At 42.9% G+C, this 24,593-nt stretch overlaps 1 protein-coding gene across 3 annotated transcripts in view; it reads right to left on the minus strand.

Annotated features, from left to right (window-relative positions):
• The window catches only part of TBC1D8 (TBC1 domain family member 8), a 51,826-nt gene that overhangs the window by 21,525 nt on the left and 5,708 nt on the right, over positions 1-24,593 (minus strand). For 2 of the 3 annotated variants that reach the window (XM_074609267.1, XM_074609257.1), the window contains exons 2-5: positions 15,047-15,202; positions 10,610-10,728; positions 8,322-8,550; positions 4,521-4,761 (exon numbers count right to left, since the gene is read on the minus strand). In XM_074609267.1, coding sequence (XP_074465368.1) covers positions 4,521-4,761; positions 8,322-8,550; positions 10,610-10,728; positions 15,047-15,202 — 745 coding nt within the window. The remainder of the gene's footprint in view (positions 1-4,520; positions 4,762-8,321; positions 8,551-10,609; positions 10,729-15,046; positions 15,203-24,593) is intronic. The other variant, XM_074609246.1, reaches the window with a different exon arrangement.

Genomic DNA, 24,593 nt, shown 5'->3' on the forward strand with positions numbered 1-24,593 from the left:
GATTTTAGCTCTGCTGAGTCACTTGCTGCCTATCTAACATCTAAACAGACTGGCTGACCTCTTGCTTTTAAAGACCGATTACTAGACTCTTTTTGCTATTCAGGCTCCAGAAAGCTACAGATTTTGGAAATAACACATCCAATGATATGAGTCTTGTTTATTGGAAGAGCTGCCAAATTCGTGTGGCAAGAAAGGCTTCTCATAAGCAAGCCTGGAGAAGTTATCTGAGAAGAGCCAACACGGACTTGACTGGACACATGTAAACTGAATCTCTTTCCCTTACGTAGCAGGAACACTGGACTTGTAGATGGAGGAGATGCAATGGATGTTTTAGCCAGAATTTATGAAAGTCTTGATATTTCCTCACGTGGAACTGATAAAACTGGATCAAAGTGAAAAACTGTTGTACCAAGCCAGCTGAAAAAGAGTACCCCAAAAAGCAGCCCTCAAAGGCTCCCTGGTAAATTGGAAGGCTCTATTAAGAGGAATTCCTTGGGGGTCTGTCCTGGACTAGCTTCTGTTCAATGTCTTCATCAGCAATCTGCACGATGGATCGAGGGATTGTTGTTATTAAACTTGCACACAACGTGAGGCTGGCGGAGGCTAATGAGCAGACGAACAGGAGCAGATTCAAGATGGATATTCATAAATTTAAGGGATGGTGTGGGGGAAAAAAAAAAGCATGACAAGTATTTTCAGCTGTACGTCATAAGCTGCACAAGCGCAGCACGGAGATCAACCCCACCGGCAGCCATTCAGCAAAAAGACCTAGGGGCTACAGGGGATCACAGGCTGAACATGAGCCAACAGCCTGGTGCTCACAGGAGGAGGAGGAGCACCACGCGGGGCTGCAGAAGCGCACGGCCACCAAGATGCACGGCGGCAGTCCTGGAGTTGCTGCAGAGATGGTCATGCTGCTCCTGCCCTGCTCAGCACCGGCGAGGCGCCGGGGGCAATCCTGCATCCCACCACCTGCAGGCACATGGGATAAGTGACGAATGTCCAGAGACAAGTGACCAGAAGGGCTAAGATCAGGACCAATAAGAAAAACCTGGCTGAACTAGGTCAGCGCAGTGTAAAGAAGAAAAGAGGAAGGAGATGCATACCAACCTCCAAATACACAAATGGTTGCTGTAAAGGAAGAGAGAACATCTGACCTCTTCAATAGTACTGGGTAGGACAACAAGTAATCTCAAAAAGCAGCACAGAAGATTCAAGTTAGACTTCAGAAAGACTTTCCAATGATAGAACAATGAGGTACTGGTACGGATCCTGATATTTCCATTACTGGAAATCCTTAACAACAGGTTGGGCAATCATCTGTCATGAGTGACACACAGAGATAATCCAAATTCTGCCTTTTGCCAGGCAGATGCAATAAAATGAGGTTCTTTCTAGTCACATCCTCCTTATTGCTCAAGGTTTACAGCGTTCTCAGATTCCCTCTCTGAAGGAATTAATAGGGACTGAAGTGACATTTATGATTCAAGATAGTTCAAACAGTTTCCGTTCAGCTTAGATCAGTGTTAAAAACCTTCTTTGGTTTCATACGAAGCAAAGCCATCCGCATTGGCAATTCACAGTTAGATGTGAAGAAAAGAAACCAAGGTGGTTAGAGCCTGGAGAAACGCATCCTGCTTTTGGAACCTTACTGACAGCGGCACTAAAGCTTTTAAATCCTGTGTTCTGCTCTGGCCAATTTCCTCACTACATTTGAGGAATGCAGCAGATACTCTTGCATCCTGAAAGAGATGGAAATAACAAGCACAAGAAACCTACACCAGAGATTTTAGCGACCTTCCTATTAAAAAGGAAAAAATAGTTTCTTTATGTTACAGTAAAATTGTACATTGGCACATAAATATATCTGCAAGAAATGGCATCAAACAGCTTAGCTTTGCTGTGCTTTTTATGGCAATTAACTTAATTGCCATTAATCCTTTTGTAATCCATTGTTCTGAACCTTATGTTCTCATTAAGCAGTGCGGAAACTTGTACATTAAGTGTTTGACTTCGGCCATGACATAATTTGTGTCACAGACCGTGGGCCTAATTCCACAGCCTCTCCGAGTCCCATCCCTCCACTGCTCAGCAGGATGATCCCAAAAGCCTCGGGAATGGCAGCAAAGGTTTCTGGTTTTCAGAATGTAGAACATGCAGACCATGATGGCATTAATAATGCATTTTTTAAAAAATAAAGATACGAAGATGAGCCCGTTGCAAAAGAAAGCCTCACAAACAAAAGCAATCTACAACAACTTCATTAATCTGACACATCTGGAACAGCTCTAATGATGTGTGGATTATTGCTTTAATTTTGATAGACTACAATTTGCTTCCAAATCATGCACAAGAATTAACAAAGACATTAGGGGCAAAATGTCAAGAGGAAAATAGTTGTTCTTGTACTACTACAATGGCTTCAGGAAAAAAAAGCAGCAACAAAAACTTCACACACCAAAAAAGTTCAACGCCCCCCCCCAAACATGTTAGCATTAAAAACCAGTTTATCCACTATTCAAACTACAGTCTTGCTTAATCACGTTACATCAAAGTGGTTGCTGAAGTGTGACAAAGGGCACCAGAAACAGCAACTTATCCAACCACTACCTAATTCGTGCAGAGGAAATGGGATTTGGGCATCTTCCATGTTTCCATGTTTTCCTTTCTGCCATCCCAAGTCACAGCACATCAGCACAGGTTAGAGAACATCTTGCCCAGGAACTCTCCAGTAAATATATTTTTATCCTTCCTTCTCCCCTCCTCCCCCCCAACTTTTTGTTTTTTAAAGTTGGAAAGAAAAAAAAAAACAAACCACTGTTTGAATAAATGTGTGGGATGGTTTCTGTTGCTTGTTTGCTAATAGACATACTACCTTTCAAAAACGCCACAAGGTCCTTTCAGGCTGATTCCCTGAGAGCCTCCTTAGTACAGCTTATTACTAAGCTTATGTTTTTCTTTGCCACTGTGATTTTCGTTTCTTTGTAGTTTTCCATTCAGTTATCACCCCCGATTCAAAGACTATTTGGGGAATGACAATGAGGAGTTAAAAACCAGTAGATGCTGAAAATATCTCCCCCTAGTTTTTTGTTACTTCTCCTCTGGATTTACTTCCCTTGCTTCGTGCATCTAACTTTCCAGTCCAAAAGCGGGAGAAGGGTGCAATGGTAAAGCATGGAAGGGTGCTTAGGGGCTTAGATACAACCTACCACTCAAAGTCATACCCTACCTTAGTCAAAGTACATATCCTACATTTCTTGGGCCAAAAGCCCACAACGTTAACAACATCCAGTTACACACACATTGCAAGAACAGCGGTAGCTCTTGTGTTTAAAGGAACCCTGGCTATGGAAAAGAAAAAAAAAGCCTGCAAAGATATTCATGGCTGCTTACCACTCTATCACCTCAAATGAATTCCTTGACAATATCATGGATGAAATCCTGGTGTCAGTGATTTTTCTTATCGTGTGGTACATATGAAATGCAGAGAAAGCGTGTTTTATCGTTTTAAACCTCAGCATGAGACTTTGCAGAAGTGTGTAGCTGAGATGTACACTCAAAACCACTGCAAAAATGCCCCCAAGAAACAATAAAACGGCTACTGGACATGTCTCTCTTTTTTGGGAAAGGATACCACGTATTCCTTATGTTTTAGCCAGGAAGCAACACCTGGGTCATTCCCTTCGTACCTCTGGCAGAGGGAGAGGAAGGAAGAGCAGGAAAGGGTATGATTCAGAAGGGGATAAGCGCTCCACTCACACCCCATTCAGAAAAGAAGTATTTTAAACCAGCACCTTAACCCTGACGCCTCAGGCAAATTCCAGTTTGGGCTATTCCACCCTGCCCACCTCAAATTCCTCTGGGCAGTTTCCCTTCCCCTTTCCCCACAGCAGCAAGTAAAACACAAGGTTGTGTGTTGTGCTAGAGGCAGAGAAATAGTCATCAGCCTTCCCCCTGCGAGCCCAATGCATTTCTGTAGTGGGAGAGGAATGCAGAGACGCATTTCGGGGACGCACGGGGCAGAGCTGACAACAGCAAATTAATCTGTTGCAACCGCCTGTGGGTTTTTTTAAGTCCTGTAATTGCTTGCTAAGTCGGCGACGGCAATCACGCTAGTGGGAAATTCCACGTTCCAGATATGATCAAAAGCAATAATTCTACAGAATTGATGGCACTAGGAAAGCCTACACATTGCCAGAATTACGAACAAAATCGTGTTGCTCTTCAGGGAAGATGGAAAATAGCCCTTGCTGCCATCTACCCTTCTACGGGGAATGGTACTTTTAAAACAAACGAAGAAAAAAAAACACAGCGATGTTTACGGGAAGAATACAAAATGGAAAAAAGTATCTTGCACACAAGTTAAAATGCGCATATTTGATATACCACAGTACATCATAAAATCTCTTTTTTTGCCCAATCCAGTAAACCTTTGAAATCTTACCCAGCTAACACGGCAAACCATGAAGCCCACCACTGAACCTCTGCTCACACAAGGGAGAACAACTTAAGTTTTTTACCTCTTGGTAATCTGAGTAGGATCCTGTAGGCCTGGATCCAGTTCAAAGATCTCATTGTCCAGTAGCCTTCGAAGCGTCACATCTGCCAGTTGCTCCATGATCCTGAAAGCCTCGGCGATATTGAGAAACGTGGAGAAGTCACGCTCTTTATTTGGAGTGGTGACACGGACCGTGTCGGTCATGAAGACGTTGGAGGTTCTTTCCAGCTTCTGGACCTCAACCCAAGGAATGATAAGTTTCACTGCCATCAGAGAAAAAAGCAAAAGTAGGTTGGAAAGTCTGCTTACATTTTTTAAGATGTGGGAAATAAGCAAATTCAGAATGACATGCAAACAACCGAAGAGGAGAGAGACACATTTTTACAGACAAAGACCATGTAAGAGCTGAAATACCTGTTATTATTTCTCCCTCAAAATTCTACCTACTTTCCTAAGGAGTGCCGGACTGGGGAGTCCTGCCTTTGCAGAACACCTGCCGTAACCTGTGTTCCTCACTCCTTTACACGTCGTTTCTGCAGCCTGCTTCATTACCACCATAAGAAACTGTTCATTTCAAGAGTAAAAAGAATATAGGGAAAGGCTCTGTAATCTCCCAGAAATAAAACTGTAGGCAGGTGGAAACCCAATTACATGCACAGTACTTTAACTTTTAAAACACAGCTAACTCCTGTATAAAAGGAAGCTTACGCACATAGACATTTTTATAAAGTTTGAGGGTTACTATAAGCAGGGTGTTCCAAAAAAAAAAAAAAAAAAAAAAAGCTGCCTAGGCATTGGGATCTTCCCGTTTTGGTTACTTTTTACTTAAAAGGTGCACAAGCAAATCTTGCCCTAAACATAAACTGCCGTCAGACTTGTTTATAGAAAAGAAAAAGTATAGAAAACTGTTCTCTATACTTAAACACTGCTGAATCACAGAAATACAAATGGAAACAGAACCAGGTTATTTTAGATAACCACTGCAGGATGTTACTTGCCTCTCTCATACAAACCTCTGGGTAGAAATTAGGCTGGAAAGGACTTTAAAAGAGATTAAGTTTCGATTTAACAACTGTTGGAAGCTTCCCAGGATTCTCTGTGACAGTAACATCAGGACTACACCCCCTAACATCCCTAGCTGGTCTCCTGATGCCAATAAAGCAATAAAAAAGCAGTAATAACAAACGTTGTCATATATATATGACACTTATCCACAATCATTAATTACCTATGGAGCTACCCCTCAGCAAGTTCTCTGTACTACATGAACCACATCTGTCAAGATTATTGCAGATTACATTTTCTTCCTCCCTAAATAAAGCACAGCTGCGTCAACACGCACAAAGTGTTGCGAATGGTCATAAAATCATCTGTACGGGCACAGCCAAGGGAAGAAAGATTAACTAGCGCCGTAGCAATGGCACTATTGTTCACACAGGCCGGAGTCACACAGGCTCTACAGTGCTGGTTACAGAAACAGCACAGCAGACACAAGGGGCCCAAACTACTGATGAAAGGTACAAAGTCTTCAAAGTTTTAGAAAAAACCACAAGTTTAATTAAAAATTGTGAAGAAACCTTGGCGTGCTCTTTCCAGAAATTCGATGTCCTAAGCCTCTGAAATTCTGCAAGTACTTCAAGGCTTAGATAAAAGGGGATTTGTCCTGGAAAAAACGTTCCATGGAGTTTACGCTCGCATAAGCCATAAGTTAATTTTATGAGAAGCTGAAAACAGGTTCCAAAATTGCATTCCAGGTCATTTCAACATAAAATAAAACACGGGGAAAGGGACAGTCTTGCCAGGAGCAGAAGACTTAACACTTTGCCTATAAAGAGATTTCAGTCTACAATTTGGGGGGATCTTCATAGAGTTAAAACACATATAAGAATTCTTTTGATTTCAACCCATATATTGGGTTTTTTCCCTGCGCTGTATCGAAGAATGCAATAAATGTGATTTCTTAGCAGTATTTTCTCTACCAGATTAACCAGATTAAAAAAAAAAAAGACAATGAAGTACTTGTTCTGCATATAATCAACATCAGCTTCTCCAATAATAACAAGCAGAACTCTAGTAAATCTGGATTATTCAATGTAATACACTGAGCTAGAGAAGTTTTGTTTAACCAAAAGAAAATTCAGGGGTTTCTTTCACATTTCCATCCAAATGCACCGGAACACAAAGGTAACGCAACTGACTGCAACACTGAATGAACAGTGCACTTTCCATGGTTAAAATGAAAAGCTGCCAACATCTAGTTGTTTGGGGGGGAGGGGGGAGGTTCCTGCATTTTCATAATGAATTATTATTAAAAGAGATGAGAAGCGATTCCTTCTTAAATAATACAGCATGATGTTGTACTTCCAGTATCATTTAACGATCTCTGGTATTGCATAAACAAAAATTTTGGAACAACATGAAGGATTTTTCTCTCTCCCTTCTCCTTCCCCCATTATCTATCATTAGTAAGTATCATTTTTGCTTTGTGTGCTTTGGCAGACTGGGTATCTCGGATTTAATGAGAGAAAGCCTGAAATGATAGCAAGAAGAAATAATTGACAAGGGTATTATTTGATAGCAAACAGAAAACAAGGGGATTAAACAAGAACTGAGACATCTAGTATGTATCAAGAGACTCCATTCTAGCCTTCCCAGGAAAACTCAACTTTTGTTTTTATAATGAATAACAAACTTACCAGCATTTTAAATCTAACTCTGACACCTTTTGCAGATATGACAAAATAATCCGCCTGAAATAATATAAGGGAAAAAACGACCTCTAACTCTAAGCATGTCTTTGTATATTTTAAGTCTTAGAAATTACCAATTACGATTTTTCTTATCTTCACATTAATGTACTTCATTTTTAAATCAACAGTTTTATTTGACTAGCCATCCCAATATTAATTCCAGACAGTAATGGTGAACTTTTCCTAATTGTTATAACTGACAATTCTTGCTATATTTATAGGAGTATAGGTTTACATTACTGTCCTTGCTGAAGCTCCATCAGGATAAACAGGACTTAAAATATTATCAGTTCACGCACAACCTTACTAAACAGAGAAATGCTATAGAGTTTAAATGGTTACATTTTTTTTTTTACTATCTAATGTCTATTACATTCATTTTTACCTTATAGTATCTATTCTGAGACGCTTTTTATCACCTTCCTCTGTAGAGGAAAGCCATGACCCAACTCTTACAACTCGCTGAACCGCCTGAAGGTCTAAAAAAACCTGGGACACACTTCTGGTGACCTTCCTGCGCTGCTATTCAGAAACACGAAGGAATCCCTAAATTGCTGTTGTTTTCCCTCAAAAACTCTGAATATTCACCTGGTTCTCCAGGGCACAGCCCCGTTACGTTTCCTGGGCTATTTTCAGGCAGGCAGATGGACTCCGGCATCCCTGGCCCCACCAGCCCTTGCCCGGCCGCCCGGCACTGCGCATCCCCGCCTGGGGGAGGAACCCATCCCTACTCTCCCCTTTTTGGCACTAGAAGTCTCTATTTCAGAATCTGTGGGAGGTCTGTTACATTTTAAGGCTGCATCACCATGGCGAGAAAAAGCACCAGACAGCCGCTGTGTCTGCATGCTCTTATAGTCTCATTTTTATTACCGGATTCATACTGAAATATAAACATAAAGGCTGAAGTGAAAGCTAAATTAAACAGGATCTTTCAGCTGAACAACAAAAAGCTCAGAAAATAAACTTCAGAAGCGAACTAGGCTTTTCATAAAAATTCTAGCTATTCTTGCTTTTAAAAATAGCTATATTTGTACCTCTCCCCAGCGTTAGATTTCTTACGCGTTTACACTTACATTCTTTGCCCAGGAAGAAGGAATAAAAACAGAGATGATTGATGCTCAAATAAAGCCAGCCTTGCCGAGGAACTTTTCCTTTCCAACAGCAACAGGAATAATAGGTGATCAACTTCTCGGCTTCAGGAAAATTAAATCTGGATTCAAATTTCACCAGGGCTTCTCGGAACTTCTCGGGGTCTTCCTCCTGCTCGGCGAGCTTGCTGCTCGTTTCCTCCGCAATCAGCGCCTGCGTCCATAACGAGATAATATATGAGGACACAGCTACGGCATTCACACTCGAGCAAGCTGACACAAGCTACCCATTCAAATTTTAATAATGCAACCCCTTCTTACACAAGAAATTCAAGTTTATTGGCAATTTTCACAAATGGAGACATTTCTGTGGTATTTGCATCTCTTACACATTTTGAATGCTTCCAAATCAAGACTTTTGGGGACTTTCTTTTTTTAATTATAATTTTTTCAATGAGTCTGGCAGAACCATACAGTTACGGTTTTGCTACGGCTTATGATTGCTGTTATTTGGTGTATAGAGAGCAAAGGTAGAGTAACAGTTGTGTGTCCTGACCAGTACTATTGTCCTATGAAAAAGCAATGCAGTGAGATGCGTCAGTACCTTGTAACATGCTTGGAACTATTAAAAACATCGTTTCAAGAACTTCTACGTAAATATAATTAAGCGTTGAGAATTTTAATAGTGGTATTACAATCAAAAGAGTTAAGTATATATTGCACCATCTAGACAAATAATCTGTATGTTAGATCACCTGGCATAATTTGCAATTACCAAGCAGCCCTAATTATGCCAAAAGTCTACAGCAGAGGTGAGGGTCCAAAACCTGGACTTAACATTAACTAATGAAACCTAAAGAATTTTAAATACATGCTGAGCTAGGTAACAGGCTGCCACAGCGTTATCGAGAGAAATTAATTGTATTTGAGCCTTTCCGCGCACTAAACAAAGCTGTTTTTTTAAGACAGCAGGATAAAAGCTAAGATTTACACGATGATGTTTTGCCTCTCCGCTCCCTTCTTCCCCAACTTCAGAGCCCACTGAGGTGAGAGCAGTGGGGTTGAAATTCACCAAAAACGTCATGTTCCCACGAATTTTCCAGACCAAAAAAGTGGGTGTAGGGGGGATGAGCACCTCACTACAACTCCCAGCAAAGAAAAGCTTGCTGCAGGACCTCAGGTACAGCAGTTACCCACATACCCGCACCCCTGCCAGCCATCACCAAGCTCCTCTTGGAGCACGTATTTTACTAGAAGGACACCAGGCTTTCTAAGTTTTACCTCTGGCATTTATAGAGCACCATAATAGTTTTAAGTCTGGTCTCCAGTCACCAAATTTCCCTACTTTTAAAACTCTAGCCTTCCAAAAGGATGCTCATTTCTGCAACCCTGAAGCCAGCCAGCAGCATCACTGCAGCGCCTGGCCACGACTCCCACACAGAATCATAGAATAGAATCATAGAGTCATTTAGGTTGGAAAAGACCCTTGGGATCATCGAGTCCAACCATCAACCCCACTCTACAAAGTTTTCCCTTTACACCATACCCCCTAACACCGCATCTAAATGAGTCTTAAACACATCCAGGGATGGTGACTCCACCACCTCCCTGGGCAGCCTATTCCAGTGTCTGACCACTCTTTCTGTGAAAAATTTTTTCCTAATGTCCAGCCTAAACCTACCCTGTTGCAGCTTGAAGCCATTCCCTCTTGTTCTAATCCTGCAATGCCACCGGCAGTTTCCGTGCTGGACCATTACAACAACAGGTGACATTGCACAAGGGCCTGTCGCGTGTCCCTGCGCCGCGGGGACTGCGTCATCATCCGCACGGGTGTGCTGTCAGCAGATTCAGGCACTGTGGCTATCACCTGCTGACACCTCTGAGCCCCATCAACAGGGACAGGAGGATGGAAATGGGCAGAAACAGGTAGGAGAAACTGATGGCAAAAGTTAGGAAAAACACGGAAGACAGGAGGAGAAACGTAGAAAGGAGGAAAAGCTGAGATATAGGAAGGGAAGATATTTAACATGATGTTTTGGAGAGGCGGAGGAACTGAAAGCAGATGCTAAAGAAACTCAGCTGCACACCACAGGGAAGAGAACAACAGCAAAGATGGAAAGGGACGGGTGGGATAAAGACTAAATTAAATACTTCAGTTCTGAGATGTTTCCAAGGAAAAATCCAAATATGAATGACAACAACTTCATGACATTATTTCTAGTAAACCACATGTAATTGGGCAGGGAAGGGTGAAAGTAACACAGTTCCCTTACCTTCACTTTCCCTTTGACAAAACTAACAATATCTTCTTTATTGTCAAACACAGACAAAGTATGGAGCAAGTTTTGTTCCAGCCATTCCCAGTGCTGGTTTATCTCCTCTGCGGTGGCACCTAGAAAAGCAAAAAGTAGTGTATTCAAACTCATCCTATAAAATAAAATTGAAAGGAAGAAAAAAAGTAATAAAATGCACTATTTCATAAACTCATTCTGAGAAACTGAACTTTCAACCTCAAAATTCTTGGTAGCAAACAGGTCAAAAAGGTCTCACTCGTAGCAGTATAGTTAGAGAAAAACAAAAACCTCATTGTTTCAAAGAATTAGTTTTAGTGCTTTTAGTTTTATCTTCTCAAACGCTCTCAGCCAGCAAATGCTGCATTAAAAGTCAAAGCAGAAAAAACTGCAAAACTTCATCCTGAGCTGCTGGACTGGAGTTTATTTTGACATGACACTCCTTAAGCGGCCACTGGAAACCTTTGATTTACGTCCTGTTCCCAAAAGTCCCTGATCCTCCTTTTTCATATGCACACACGCCCCACACACATGCACACGCTTTGAGAGGGATTTACAGGGTCATAATTGGCATCCAATTTCAAAAACTCTGTATAATAAATACCAAAAAGTAAAGGAGTTTGGTTCAGCAACACCTAAAATGTCTACAAGAGCACATTTCTGCAGTTTGGGGAAGAAATAGTCAACCGAAAATCTTTGACAAATAAAGACTTTTAAATCTTTACAGTTTTCTTATTTAAAGGCTTACTTAAGGGTTTTGCTGTTGTTTTAAATGCAATGTGTTCACACCGACCCCGGAAATAATACTTCAGTCAGCAGCTATTTGCTTTGGCTCCTTCTGCTTGAAACAGAACTGTCAATGCCTCACACGATGACAGAAAAGTCCAAGCAAGATGGGCAATACACAGGGCAATCAGGAAAAATCTGGCTCCTCCAGCTCTTACTGGTCAGTGATTAAATGTTATAGGTGAAAAAGAAAAGGCAGCAAAAAAGTTGCTTTTTCCAATGCCTTGCTAGTAATAGAAGGGAGAGTAGTTGGACATAAAAGCCATGCAAATCACAGATGAATATAATTATAAAATGAATCTCAAATAGAAGGCCCGTTATCTCAAAATTTGTGTGTACATTAGAGATGTATCATGTTGCCTCACAACAAAAAAACGATAAATTTAGCTAAGGATTTTCCACTTTCCTCTGCTCTGTTTTCCATGCAGAATGCCAACTGGCAGGGAAACTTTCCAAACTTTAACTTCCTTGACCGGAAGGTCTTGTGATGGAACTTCATAAATATCATTAATCAAGGTTAAATAAAAAAAAAAAATATGAAAGAAGAGACACTTAAATGCCCTTTAGGTAAAGAAAACAAATTATATCAATGGTTAAGAACACTAGGAATACAGTTCTTTTATATTGAAATGGCTGCACAAAGCAAATGCTGAGTTGAATTTCTATTTCTGAGCAACCTAAAAGACACCAACCGTACAGGACAGCTGGTGGGCTGCCTCTTGTGAAATAAGCCTTGAGCAAGAAGCCTTTCACAGCAGCATCCACACTGCTCAGACTGCTCTGAACCTGGGCTCTAGCAGTAGCTATTTCCCACGGGGGCTATTGCAATTCTTTCCTGCCTGCCTTCAGGTATCTCCAGGGATTCTGCTCAAATACTAAAAGATCTCTGTACCCCTTTTATTCGGTCAGGCCACCTCCTCGGCTTTTCGGGTCCATTCTTTATTACTAATTTCCATTTCGTGGCTTAAAGTTGTCCTGCGAGTTCACCCAAGCATTGCCAATCTCTTCCTTATTCCTCTTGGCGTGCTCCACACGGCATTTTATTGCACTTTTATCCACCTTCTTCATGTGCCTGTGCCAAATGTATATCGAGTCTAACCACAGCCTCACTCCCCATAATCTCTTCTTTAAACCCACTTCTCCCCAATCCCTTTGCTCTCCCTCTCCCAAATGCTACTTCACTTAACTGGGACTTGGGTTTTACCCACAAGCCTTCTGAAAGGAAAGTCCCCCAAGGCATGAGGTTAGGCTTTTTTTTTTTTTCTTTTTTCCCCTGTACTGGTATAACGTGATTAACCATCTGGATTAAAGCATCTCTGCCAGAACAGCTGTGCCGGGCAGAGATCAGAATTCCTTGCAGCCCTCGGAGATTTGCAAAAGTCTGTAACACAGATATGACCCTCACGCATATCCTATCATTTAAGCCTACAGCTCCTGGAACAGATGACTGCCAACGTACAATTGAAAAATGTCATTTTAATTAACTGCCTAATGACTTGATGGCTATCCCCTAATGAAGTTACACCAGGAAACTGGAAGGAGCTCCTGGAGCTGCTCCTTCTCCTTGCCATACGGCAGGAACCTTAAATCGACTTGCTGCTCCTTCCAAACCCAGTAACAAAACAACCTTAACGTTGTGGTTTTGCGAAGCACCTCACTCAGACAGGGCAGAGCTGGGTGAGCGGTGATGGCCACTTCTGCACAGGGACAGTCCTCCAGCTTTCTAAGCAAAGGGTTGGGTGATGCTGTTCCTCTGACTCCTGTTGCCAGTGCCAGCTCTCCCCTGGACACTCGCGTCAGGGTTTCACAGCAAGAGATATTATTCAGAAACAACTTCTGCTGCCACGGCTCTTCATTTCTGTGCGACGCTGGCAACCGCGTGTGCCCTACCCAGGCAGCATACAAAACAGAGCCCTCTGCTTTCCACTCCGTTGCTATTAATCTAATTTTCTCGGGGATGAGCATCCATTCAGAAAAAACAGAGAGAATTTTAGAAAATGTTAATCAAATAAGTTTATCTCAGCAAAAACCTTAATGATTCCAACCAGGCAAGTTTTGGATTTGTAGTTCCTTTAATATTAAAAAAAACCCAACTGTGGGCAATAAGAGTGTGGCTAGGGCAAGGATCAGCCCCAGAAAGGAATATTACATAGTTTCAAATCAAGAAGCCCATGACAGCAAAACTGAGATTGCTTTTCCAGTGAAAGCTACCTGGCTTCAATAGAAGACTGTAACAGCATGAAGCTCTTAAATTTCTCCATGAGATGGCATTATTTAAATATAAAAAGGAGGGGGATAGGGATATAAAGCATCGAGCAATTGCAAAATGAAGAAAACCTAGCCACAATAAAAATAGCACAAACAGACTTTACGCAAGTTTCTTCACACAGATGTGGCACAGGGAAAAATTGCCAGTACTAATGGGGAACACGCACAGGGGTCTGCTGAACCAAGAAATAAATGCTGAATGAGCTTGTACACAGGAAGGGGGCTAATATATAGATTGTCCCTTCCATTTAATGTCCTACTATATCAAACACCATCAATACATCAACAGTTACATTAACTATTCATTTCATGGCTTGATCCGTATAAGAAAGGAAAGAATAGAATTAGAATAGAATAGAATAGAATAGAATAGAATAGAATAGAATAGAATAGAATAGAATAGAATAGAATAGATCAGATCCGAACCTTTTCAGTTGGAAGGGACTTACAACAATCATCCAGTCCCACTGCCTGACCACTTCAGGGCTGACCAAAAGCTAAAGCGTGGTATTAAGGGCATTGTCCAAATGCCTTTTAAACACTGACAGGTCTGGGACATCAACGACATCTCTAGGAAGCCCGTTCAAGTGTTTGACCACCCTCTCGGTAAAGAAATGCTTCCTAATGTCCAGTCTAAACCTCCCCTGGAGCAGCTTGGAACCATTCCTAAAGGAAAACCTGCTGTAAATTTCAATGCTAGGATTTTTCAGACTGGAGCAGAAGGGATGAGAACAGCCCTGCAGACTGGCCAAGCAAGAATAGGATGAATGGAACAAGCACACTCAGACGGCCTTTACTGTGCCATGGCAAGGCTGCTGCAATTCACATCGATATCACTTTCCTGAAGATGAGCTTGACCTTCAGAGGTTGCAGAAACACCGCGAAAGGGACTAGGGCACAACAGAGGAGGCAATTCAACATTCCCCCCTGACAACTTTACCTTCTAAATCATGTAGCATCTGCCAAATGTTCCAGTTATATTTCATAAAACCCAAGTGTGGTAAGACATTTCATAGTAAGCAAGCAAAAGACCAGACTGGTAGAAGCCTAGACTGACTCGCTTATGCTGTAAGGAACTATTACTACCGTAGGAAAAGATATGCACACTGCTTTGCAAGAGAACAGAAAATTAACACAAAACATCCTCAACTAAACAAGCTTTCTATAGAAACTTAATGTTCCTAGTTAACACTTTTTCATAATTTCTATCCAGGATTTCAACCAGAGGTTAATTTGATTGTTAAGCAAGCTATAGGCAATAGCTTTCCACGCACACACTACTAGCTGGGGTTACCTGGAGCTTCTCGGACATGCAGACACTGACCATGCTCAGAATCGGTTTGGGGTTTTTTGTCTGTGACTCACCAATAGCTACGGCCCAGTAAACTTCTGATCCGTTCAATAACTCACCACATGCAATGGCAGAGTAAACCTGTGAGCCTGGAACTTGGAGTAAAATTCGAAAGGGAGCGACGCGTGCGTTAGAGTCTAACACAGCGTCCAGGGCACCGACCAAGCGACCTGCAAAGAGAAAAGGGAGGAAAAGAGAATTAGCGCCAGCTTTCACTTCTGTAGCGTGCAAGTCTTTTCACATCTAAAGCCATAAAATTAAAACGCAGAATGTAACGATAACGATTCTTCCCCCATTTTACGCTGCGATTTGCAGATGCTCAAAATGCAAAAGGCAAACCAGATTAGAAGATCAAAGGCGTATCGAGTTCTTTGCATTTCTGGTTTTGCCTCATATATATGTATATAATCACAGAATTGAAGTGGAAAGACCTGAGGGCACCTTGGAAAGTTACTGTTCCAGCCCCGCTCTGACGCTGGGTAAATACACCTAAGCTGTACGTGGTGTTTGTCTAACCTGTTCTTCAAAACCTCCTACAACCAAGATGCGACAACTTCCCCATCTAGCCTCTTCCACTATTTTAATTAAGTATTCTTACAGCAAAGCAAACAAACAAACAAACAAACAAGCACGCCAAACACCACAATCTTAAATTTCTTGCTGGAAATTAATCCTGCTTCCCAGAACATGGAAAGTAACTGGCCACAGGCATTTCTGATGTTAATACTGAAAAAGTATCATCATAGTTGCCGACCTCTTAATGACTTCTCTTTTTCTAAAGAAACCCCAATCGCCTCATCTCGTCCTTATGGGTCGTATTTTTCAAACAGCTCATTGTTCTTGAGCTTAAATTGGAATCTTTGACTCTCCAAACCAGTCATGATGCTCACTACCAGCAAAGTCTCAGCCATAAGAAGAGTGGAAAATCACCTCCTGTATCTTGTGTGCACACCACCATATCCAAGAAAGCTTGCAGCGCTATCCCGCTGTAAATCGGCACCTGACATAAATACAGGCAAACTCATTTTGGAGAGCCAGAGCAATTGCTGCCCCCAAAAAAGACTTTACAGTCTGGAGGCCAGCTGGAGCTGCTGGCCCTTCCCGTTACCTCCCCCCGGCAGGCAGAAGAACCAAGCTATCCATGAAAAAGTTACTCAAATGCCATGATTTGCAAGTTGGCATATTAAAGTAACTCAGGCTTGGTTTATGTCACCTCCAAATAGCAATTTGGGAGTGAGCAGCTTTATATCCAGTTCCCCTATACTTTATGTCCTGCGGAGACACAACCTCCTACGGAGAGGGATGGCAGACAGCCAGGAATGGCTTCACCATGTTTGCTTAAGCCACTGGAGTATTTAGGATGTTTTCAGTAATACTACATTTTCCCTTTGGACATTTAATTTTTCCAACCTGTTGTATTTTTGTTCCTTCGCCACTAACCCAACATAAAAGGAACTATTCTCAGCCTCCAAAAGTTTTGCCAGCCCTTGGCACCCCATGCAGTTTTTATAATTGCATTCTCCAGTCCATCACCTAAGTGATTAATGGAAACAATTAAATGAGACCTACAAAATCCTCATCTGAAATGCCTTCTCTCTTGGACAACAAACCACGGCTAATTAATTTGAGTACAGCACAACAAAGCAGCAGTGTAACCACTTTCTGGTCTAAGAGGTGTAAGAAGCTCACATGGAACAGCATCAAAAACCTTCTGAGGGTGAAGAAAATTACATCAAATACTTCCTCCTCGCATTCACACACACAGTTGATGATGCCTTCAAAGCCAAGCAGAAGTTTGACACAGTATGGCTACCAAGATTGGACTGGATTGAGGACTGGACTGACCAGTCTAGATTGAGGACTGGAATACCTCTCTTATGAAGAAAGGCTGAGGGATTTTGGTCTTTTTAGTCTGGAAAAAAGATGACTGAGGGGTGACCTTATCAACACTTATAAATACTGAAAGGGTGGGTGTCAGGAGGATGGGGCCAGGCTCTTTTCAGTGGTGCCCAGTGACAGGACTAGAGGTAACGGGCACAAACTTGAACATAGGGAGTTCCACCTAAACATGAGGAGGAACTTCTTTACCTTGAGGGTGGCAGAGCACTGGCACAGGCTGCCCAGAGAGGTGGTGGAGTCTCCAACTCTGGAGACATTCAAAACCCACCTGGACACATTCCTGTGCAACCTGCTGTAGGTGATCCTGCTTTGGCAGGGGGTTAGACTAGATGATCTCCAGAGGTCCCTTCCAACCCCTACCATGCTGTGATTCTGTGAAAACTGTACGGTGAGGTATTATTCATCACCAGTTTGCTTCTCAGCTAAACACATATCAAGGTATTACACACATCTGTTTAAAATGGAGACCTGAATTTGGAGACCAATACTACATATAGTATCAGAAAATGTTCACTGCTGTCCTGCAACTGCAAGAAAAAGACACAAAAATTCATCCCAGTATAAAAGGAGGCAAATTATCCATGCTTATAGAAAACAGAGCGTCGACTTCAGTGTGCGGTCTTCAAAACAGCTGGATTAAAGCCAGTAAGTAGCATCAAATGATGCAGGGAACAAAAGTAGGGTTTAACTTTCAAATTTCAAAAGACTTGAGACATTACAAGAAAGAAAAAGAAGAAGAAACTTATGAAGTGCTGTGCGCGTTTTCCCCTGATGATAGATCTAGAAGAAAGATTTCTTTTTTCATTTCACTAAAGTCATGGAAAAAAGTCAACTAATAGTAAGTGCTACCAAAATCCCAAGAGAACGCTTAATGAACGTTGGATTTGTGAAATACTTTTTTTCAGAAATCATGAAAAAAACGCATGAAAGCACACAAGTAGCTGCAAAACCTTGCTTTTACTTCTTAGCCTGCGCAAAATTAATTCCTTTTTCTGTTCCTGAATAACTGACCAGAAAAACCAATTCCTCTTCTCACTGCTTACTTCTGCTTAAAATTTCCATTTTGCTTACCAACCATTAAAAAAGAAAAAGTTCCCTCCTTCAGCTGCGCAAAGGAAAGAAATCACTACCCAGAGCTAAAATATTAACTAAGGATGACAAAGAGAAAGAGGAGCCAGAACTAAGAAGCAAAGAGAAGAAGAAAAGGAAAAAAAGAACATGGGCATCCTGGCCTCTGCTGGGAGTGGGGGGCATGGTGCTCCGGAAGGGACACAAGGACAGCGGTGGGGGTGACATAAAACCAAGTACCACTAAAGCCAAGCCTGCCAAACACAAAGCGGCAACCTTGTTCGGCAGGGCCCTGGGACTGTGGTTTAGCACCTCTGCTTCTCCAGTGGCTCAGCTGCACATGAAGTTGATGCTGAAATGCCGAAAAACAAAGGAGACTAACAGAGGCAAAGAGCTGGGGGGGGGGGGGGAGGGGGGGAAGATAATTACTCAGAACGTATTTGCGGGAGCATGAAAAGAATTCAACACTAATAAATATACCCAGGCCTAACATGATAATTTAGTTGAAACCGAAGTAGCGTGAAAATTACTAAAACTAGAGGCAATTTTTTTCCAGTGTGAGTTGCCTCATACTCATTTGGGGTAACTTTCGAATCATAACCTTTGTGTTGCACTTCTCACTCAAGTATCGAAAAATAAACAAAAATCCACGAACGAACAAACAAACAAGAAACTTTACATAGTACACTGATTTTGAAACACGCTTTGAAAGATAGCTAGCTTGCAAGCAAGCAACTTTCTAATAAAACACCCTAAAAGGTTGTTCCATGGAAGGGGCTCTTACAAAATAGGGTCTGCTTACAAAATAAAAGGGTCGCTGGCTCTCAGGTACGTATAAATTACATCAAGGGTCTGTTGCTCACATGTTGATGCATTAGCACAACTTCAGTCAGGATGCAGCAGGCCTCTTCTCTATCACAGGCAACGGTGAAACCATTTATACCTACAGGACAGCCAAAAATTAAAAGGAAACAGAAGCAGAGGGGGGAAAGAGAGAACTGCTACACTCGTTTCCTTCCCAAAATTCCAATCGTTTTGTGTTTCATTTTTGGTTTTTACTCTATGTGGGACAGGATTTTTTTGGGGAACTTAAAATTCAGAGTACCTCTTTCCCTTCAAGAAGCCACTTCACCAACCTCTCATCCACTTTTTGACCTCCCAAGACACAGAAGTATTTCAGAAAAGTGGTTAACTGTACAGTAACTGCACTAAGGCAAGTTGCAGACGTAGGTTTGCAAAGCCTTCTGCTAAATACCGCTGACAGAACATCGCAGAAGGTACAAGTTTCTTCATGCAGAAAGAGTATTTCCAGGCTAAAATTCATATGCAAGTTTCAGGTGTAATGCATACTTCTGACAAATATGGAGGAGAGGCCAGAAGAAGTGGAAAAGGACACACTTCTACTGAAATTGTATGCTTCTCCTCAATAAATCTGATTACTTTAGCTATAAGGTGGATTTCAGATAGAGGGAACATCTACCTGTATTTTTTCAGAATTAAGTCTATAAAACAAATCTGGAAAACTCGCTACAAATCCCACACCTTACTCGGTAGTTTTAATTTCACTGAAACATCTACTTTTGTGCATGTTGTATTGCTTCAGTACTGGAAATTGGAACACCTCAAAGTAAAACAGGAGTGCTGCACTTCTAATTGCAAACTGCTTTTTATCAAATGTACATGTGTATTACAGATACAAATAAACTCAAGTATAGAAATTAGCAAGGCACCACTTTGAATTCTGCAACAGGTAGGGAGCGTCTCCCTTTTACAGAGGTCAGTCTGTAACCAAATGGGACGCAAACAGGACATCGCGCACAATGCACATGTTGAGCATTTCTTCACAGAAAAATAAAAAGTCGTCAAGGGTATTTCGTAACGATCGGGTTCTCAAATGAACTATCGCAAGTGCACCGCTCTTCATCTTTAAACACATTTCCTTATACTTCCCTAGAAAGATAAAAGATCCCATTACAAGCTAGCCTGTGTCATGTTCACAACTGATTTAGAAAAAGGAATGTGTTTACAATAAGTTAATCTAACACCAATTTCTACTAAACATAGCGTTATCTTTCAAACTAAAGAATGCAGGCTCCTTTCGCGGACCAGTGTTAATTATCCACATGGTATCTTAAAAATTCTTTTAAACTTCTGGGACACTGGACAGTGGATGATTAAAGCTGAACTCCAACTAAAAACTGGAACTGAAAAACTACCTATTATTTCCATCTTTTAGGACAATACTCACGAGACAGTCCAAGGCACTAACAATTATTCCTGGCTCAACAGCACGTGAATTAAGGCACACTCTACATAGAGCAAGACGATTTCTGCCTACCTCCATCATATTTTAAAGGCCTTAAAGGGAAAATTTTCAGAACTACTCAAATGCCTTCCCATAAATGGGGTGGTCACTTCAGCAGCTAAGCCACGCTGCAAGGCAGAGGGACTTGCAGTGATCGCTTAGGAGTCTGGGACCCATAAATTAATAAAATCCTCAAAAAATTAAACAAAAAAGGCAAAAGGCCAAAGCTGCTACTGCTTTTTTGGGGAGAAAATAAAAAAAAAGAAAATCAGAGTTAAATCTAAAACTAAGTGACAAGGAAGGGTGCAGCACCACAATACTGAGCAATGTTACCCTTATAGTTTTACTTTGTTTTTAAATAAGACATCTGGTACCCACAGCCAGGATCTGTTGTTTAACACAAACTCATAAACTCATAAAGCGGGGAGTGAAGGTCAATGTAGTTCAAAGAAGCAGTAACATGTGGTATCTGCAATTAGTTGATAAGAAATTCTGATGGCACTTTTAAAACTTGGGGAACAGCTGGCCAGATGCCCATGAGGAGCCACCTCAGCCCACCCATGTGCCACAGCCTTGAACCTCCCAAATCAAGTGCTTATTCCCTCTCCCACAAAACCAAAGGGGTCACACAGAAGACAGAGTCCAGCCTGTGTCTCCAGCATCCTGGGGAACAGCTTCAGCCACTGTACAAGCAAATCGACTCCTAGGGAAGTTTGAAGCAGAGACAAAACTGCCTTTCTACTTCTCTTTGGTCTTGAGGTTTCCATTGCACCTGAGACCAGCACAGCTGGAGAGGGGTGCAACAAAGCCTGCCTGAATCATATCTGCCAAATCACAGAATCACAGAATGGTTAGAGTTGGAAGGGACGTTAAAGATCACCCAGCTCCAACCCCCTGCCCTGGGCAGGGACACCTCCCACTAGACCAGGCTGCTCAAAGCCCCATCCAGCCTGGCCTTGAACACCTCCAGGGATGGGGCATCCACAGCTTCTCTGGGCAACCTGTGCCAGTGTCTCACCACCCTCACAGTAAATAATTTTTTCCTAGTATCTAATCTAAATGTCCCCTCTTCCAGCTTAAAACCATTACCCCTCGTCCTATTGCTCCACTCCCTGACAAAGAGTCCCTCCTCATCCTTCCCGTAGGCCCCCTTTAGGTACTGAAGGTGCTATAAGTCTCCCCAGAGCCTTTTTCTTCTCCAGGCTGAACAGCCCCAACCCTCTCAGCCTGTCCTCATAGAAGAGGCACTCCCCTTCCAAGGAAACAGGCAGAGGACCACGACAGTACAAGACCCAAACCAGTTTGCCAAGATGCTCAGGTCCTCCAAAGCTGAGGCTGCTCTCGGACACAGGCACCTGGCACTTCTGAAGGTCAGAAAAGTGGTGGCACTGCACGGTCTCTAGGGACCGCAGGGACTGCTCGGTGGCTGCTCTGCAGGGCTGTGCAGAAGGGCAGCTGGTGGGCTATGCTCACCTGAATCATGCCAAAGCCCTGTTTTAAATGCTCATACCTTTTTTTTTTTTTTTCAATCAGACTAGCTTATTTTTGTAAGACAAAACCACCAAATTGATGGATTTGTGATTTCAGCCACAGCCCAGCATCCTGCCAGGCTCCTGCTCCACTACAAAGCCACAAAGTTTAAAGCCTCTGGATTCATCCTCAGGAGCTCACTGCTGCTTGCTACTTCTGGTCCTCCATCAGAAAGCTGGGGGCTGAAACAAAAACAAGCCCGGAAACCAATACTTTATACCGAAAGGACAAAGCTCTTCCCGGGAAGCGGAAGGAGCTCACAGTACAGGTTGCTTCCCAGAAGATGCAGTTTCGCAACGAGAGTTAATAGCTGCAAGAGGCACTCTAAGCTGTTCAGGCATGTGAATTGGGAGAAAAGAGCAAATCAAACAATTCAGATGATCATAAAAATAAAGTTGGGTGGTTTTTTTTAGGACAGTGAAATTGAACTAACAGCTTCAATAAAGCAGAATTAATCTCGGCTCTCTGAGGCAGAGAACACTCCAAACCCTGAATCCTAATTACACTTCTTCACATGGCTTCCTCCATCTCGCAATGATTTGCAAACAATTAGAGTCTCACAATAGCCACGGCGGTAGCAATTAGCCGCGCTAGAGGAGGCGAGCAATCTGGCTGAAGGAGCAGCCCACCACCAGGCAGCAAAACACAGGGAGGGACACGTGGATGTCCCCACTCCCCGGCCCCCCACCACCCCACTGTCTAGCTGCAGCAGAAAGGTCGCTTTCACACCAACCCAGACAACCTCAGCCTGCCAAAAGGGCACTCCAAATAGCAGGTGTTGCTCACCTGGCTCTGTGCAGCATCTCTGAAGCTCTCCATAGCAGCAATGTCTCTGCTGAGAGAGGGGTGGGGGGGTTACAAATCTGGCTCCTACATGACCTCAACCACCTCACCACCTAGGAGCCCTAACTGGTGACCGCAACACAAGGTGAGACCCAGGGCTGAGATGCACTGAGGACCACCTTGGTCCTGCCTTCATCCTCACCTCCCAGAGCCCAGCCGGAGAGCACCACTCATCCCGCAGGCACCGGGTGTTACAGGCTAGGGTGGAGGCTTTTGAGCCACACCAAGGTAGGATTCAGCCCAGGACAGTGAGCATGAAGCTACTGCTGGCCAGTGGTGGCCCCCAGCATAAACCTCTGGGGACACCTCTAGGTCTTTCACAGGTCTTTCGTTGATTTCTCTAGACCTTCAAAACTCAGATGTTTAACAGGTTCTTACTTCACACAGGCCTCCCTAAAATCCACGTTTTTGCTGGTAAGAGCACCGTCAGTTATGCAAGGCCACTAATGACAGCAGCTCATCTTGGCTTTATACCAGCCACACTGCCTTCACTGAATTCTGCAAAATTATATAAACAGGTTCTGATACAATACCGCACCCGTGACAGAGTATTTCTTATTAGGCTTCCCCCACCAAAAAATACATTGCAGAACTTATTTGGGTAAGTACGTAAGAAAACGGATGAAGGAGGACTCCCCCAAGGGCGGTAGGAGGGCTGTGTTTCCTTTGTAATGATAAGGGCTCACCACACTTGAAGATAAGCACAGACAACATTAGATTTCAGCATAAAGACCTAATGCTCCAAGCATTCATTCACCCGGGGAAATAGCAACATTCAAGCCCTTGCGTTACTTCTAACATGGGCTTTGCCAGATCAAATACTGCCAATAGGTAAATTGGGTTTTGTTGGATTTTTTTTTTTTTCAATCTGGCATGTAGAAACTAATTGAAACAAATTGTTTAATCGTTATTCCTTGGTCCCAGTGCTCCACGGAGGCTGGACATGAGAAACGAGGGGAGTTTGGGCATTTCACTGTGGAGTTCAGTGTCTCGTGGTCCCCGTGACTCCCGTATCCCTGGGTGTGATGCTGAGATCTTGCTCCAGCATCAGACCACCATGCGGGGAGGGAAAGACCACTCTGGGGAAAGAGAAAGGAGCTGAACTATGCACCCACTCTCCTGGGATGGCAGAAACGGTGCCGCAGCCCTGGGGCACCGGTTATTTCTCCTCACCTCTGCTGCTTCCCTACAGGCTTCTTCCCCAGGCGGGCACGCTGCCCCGGCAGGGCTCTCACAGCTGCTTATCTCAGTCCTCTGCCATCAGTCCCCGTCAGGCTGAGCCTATTTTTATAGCCCCGAAGGCCAAAGAGCCAAATGCTTTGATTCTCATGTTACAAGTGAAAATACCTGAAACCATTTTCCACCTGAAAACAGCTGAGAAGGTGGGACACAAGCTGCTGCTGCAGTCCCATAAATTACTCAGAGCACTACTTGGGGCAATATTAAGAAAAAAAGGCTCTCTCATTTTTGGTGGGTGCTGTAAATAACGCTGAGGAGACTGATCTAGCGTTATTTAAACCCTGCCACCACAGACATTGTCAATTATTTTATAAGGAAGACCTTTTTTATGATGCAGGTGGTGAGACACTGGAACAGGTTGCCCAGGGAAGTTGTGGCTGCCCCATCCCTGGAAGTGTCCAAGGCCAGGCTGGATGGGGCTTTGAGCAGCCTGGTCTAGTGGGAGGTGTCCCTGCCCAGGGCAGGGGGTTGGAACTAGGTGATCTTTAAGGCCCCTTCCAACCCAAACCACGCTGTGATTGTCCTGCTTTTTTCTGTGCTGTTTGGCCTCCACAACACAGAAATTAGAAAGCCATCGTAGCTGTTCACTGGATTAGTTTTGCGCAAGCTGGTGGTCGGTCAGTCTCTAAGCGGACAAAACCCAGACCCCTCTCTCCATCCATAGGCACATCCTCTCC

This window comes from Larus michahellis, chromosome 1, assembly GCF_964199755.1.
Source record: "Larus michahellis chromosome 1, bLarMic1.1, whole genome shotgun sequence".
NCBI lineage: Eukaryota > Metazoa > Chordata > Aves > Charadriiformes > Laridae > Larus > Larus michahellis.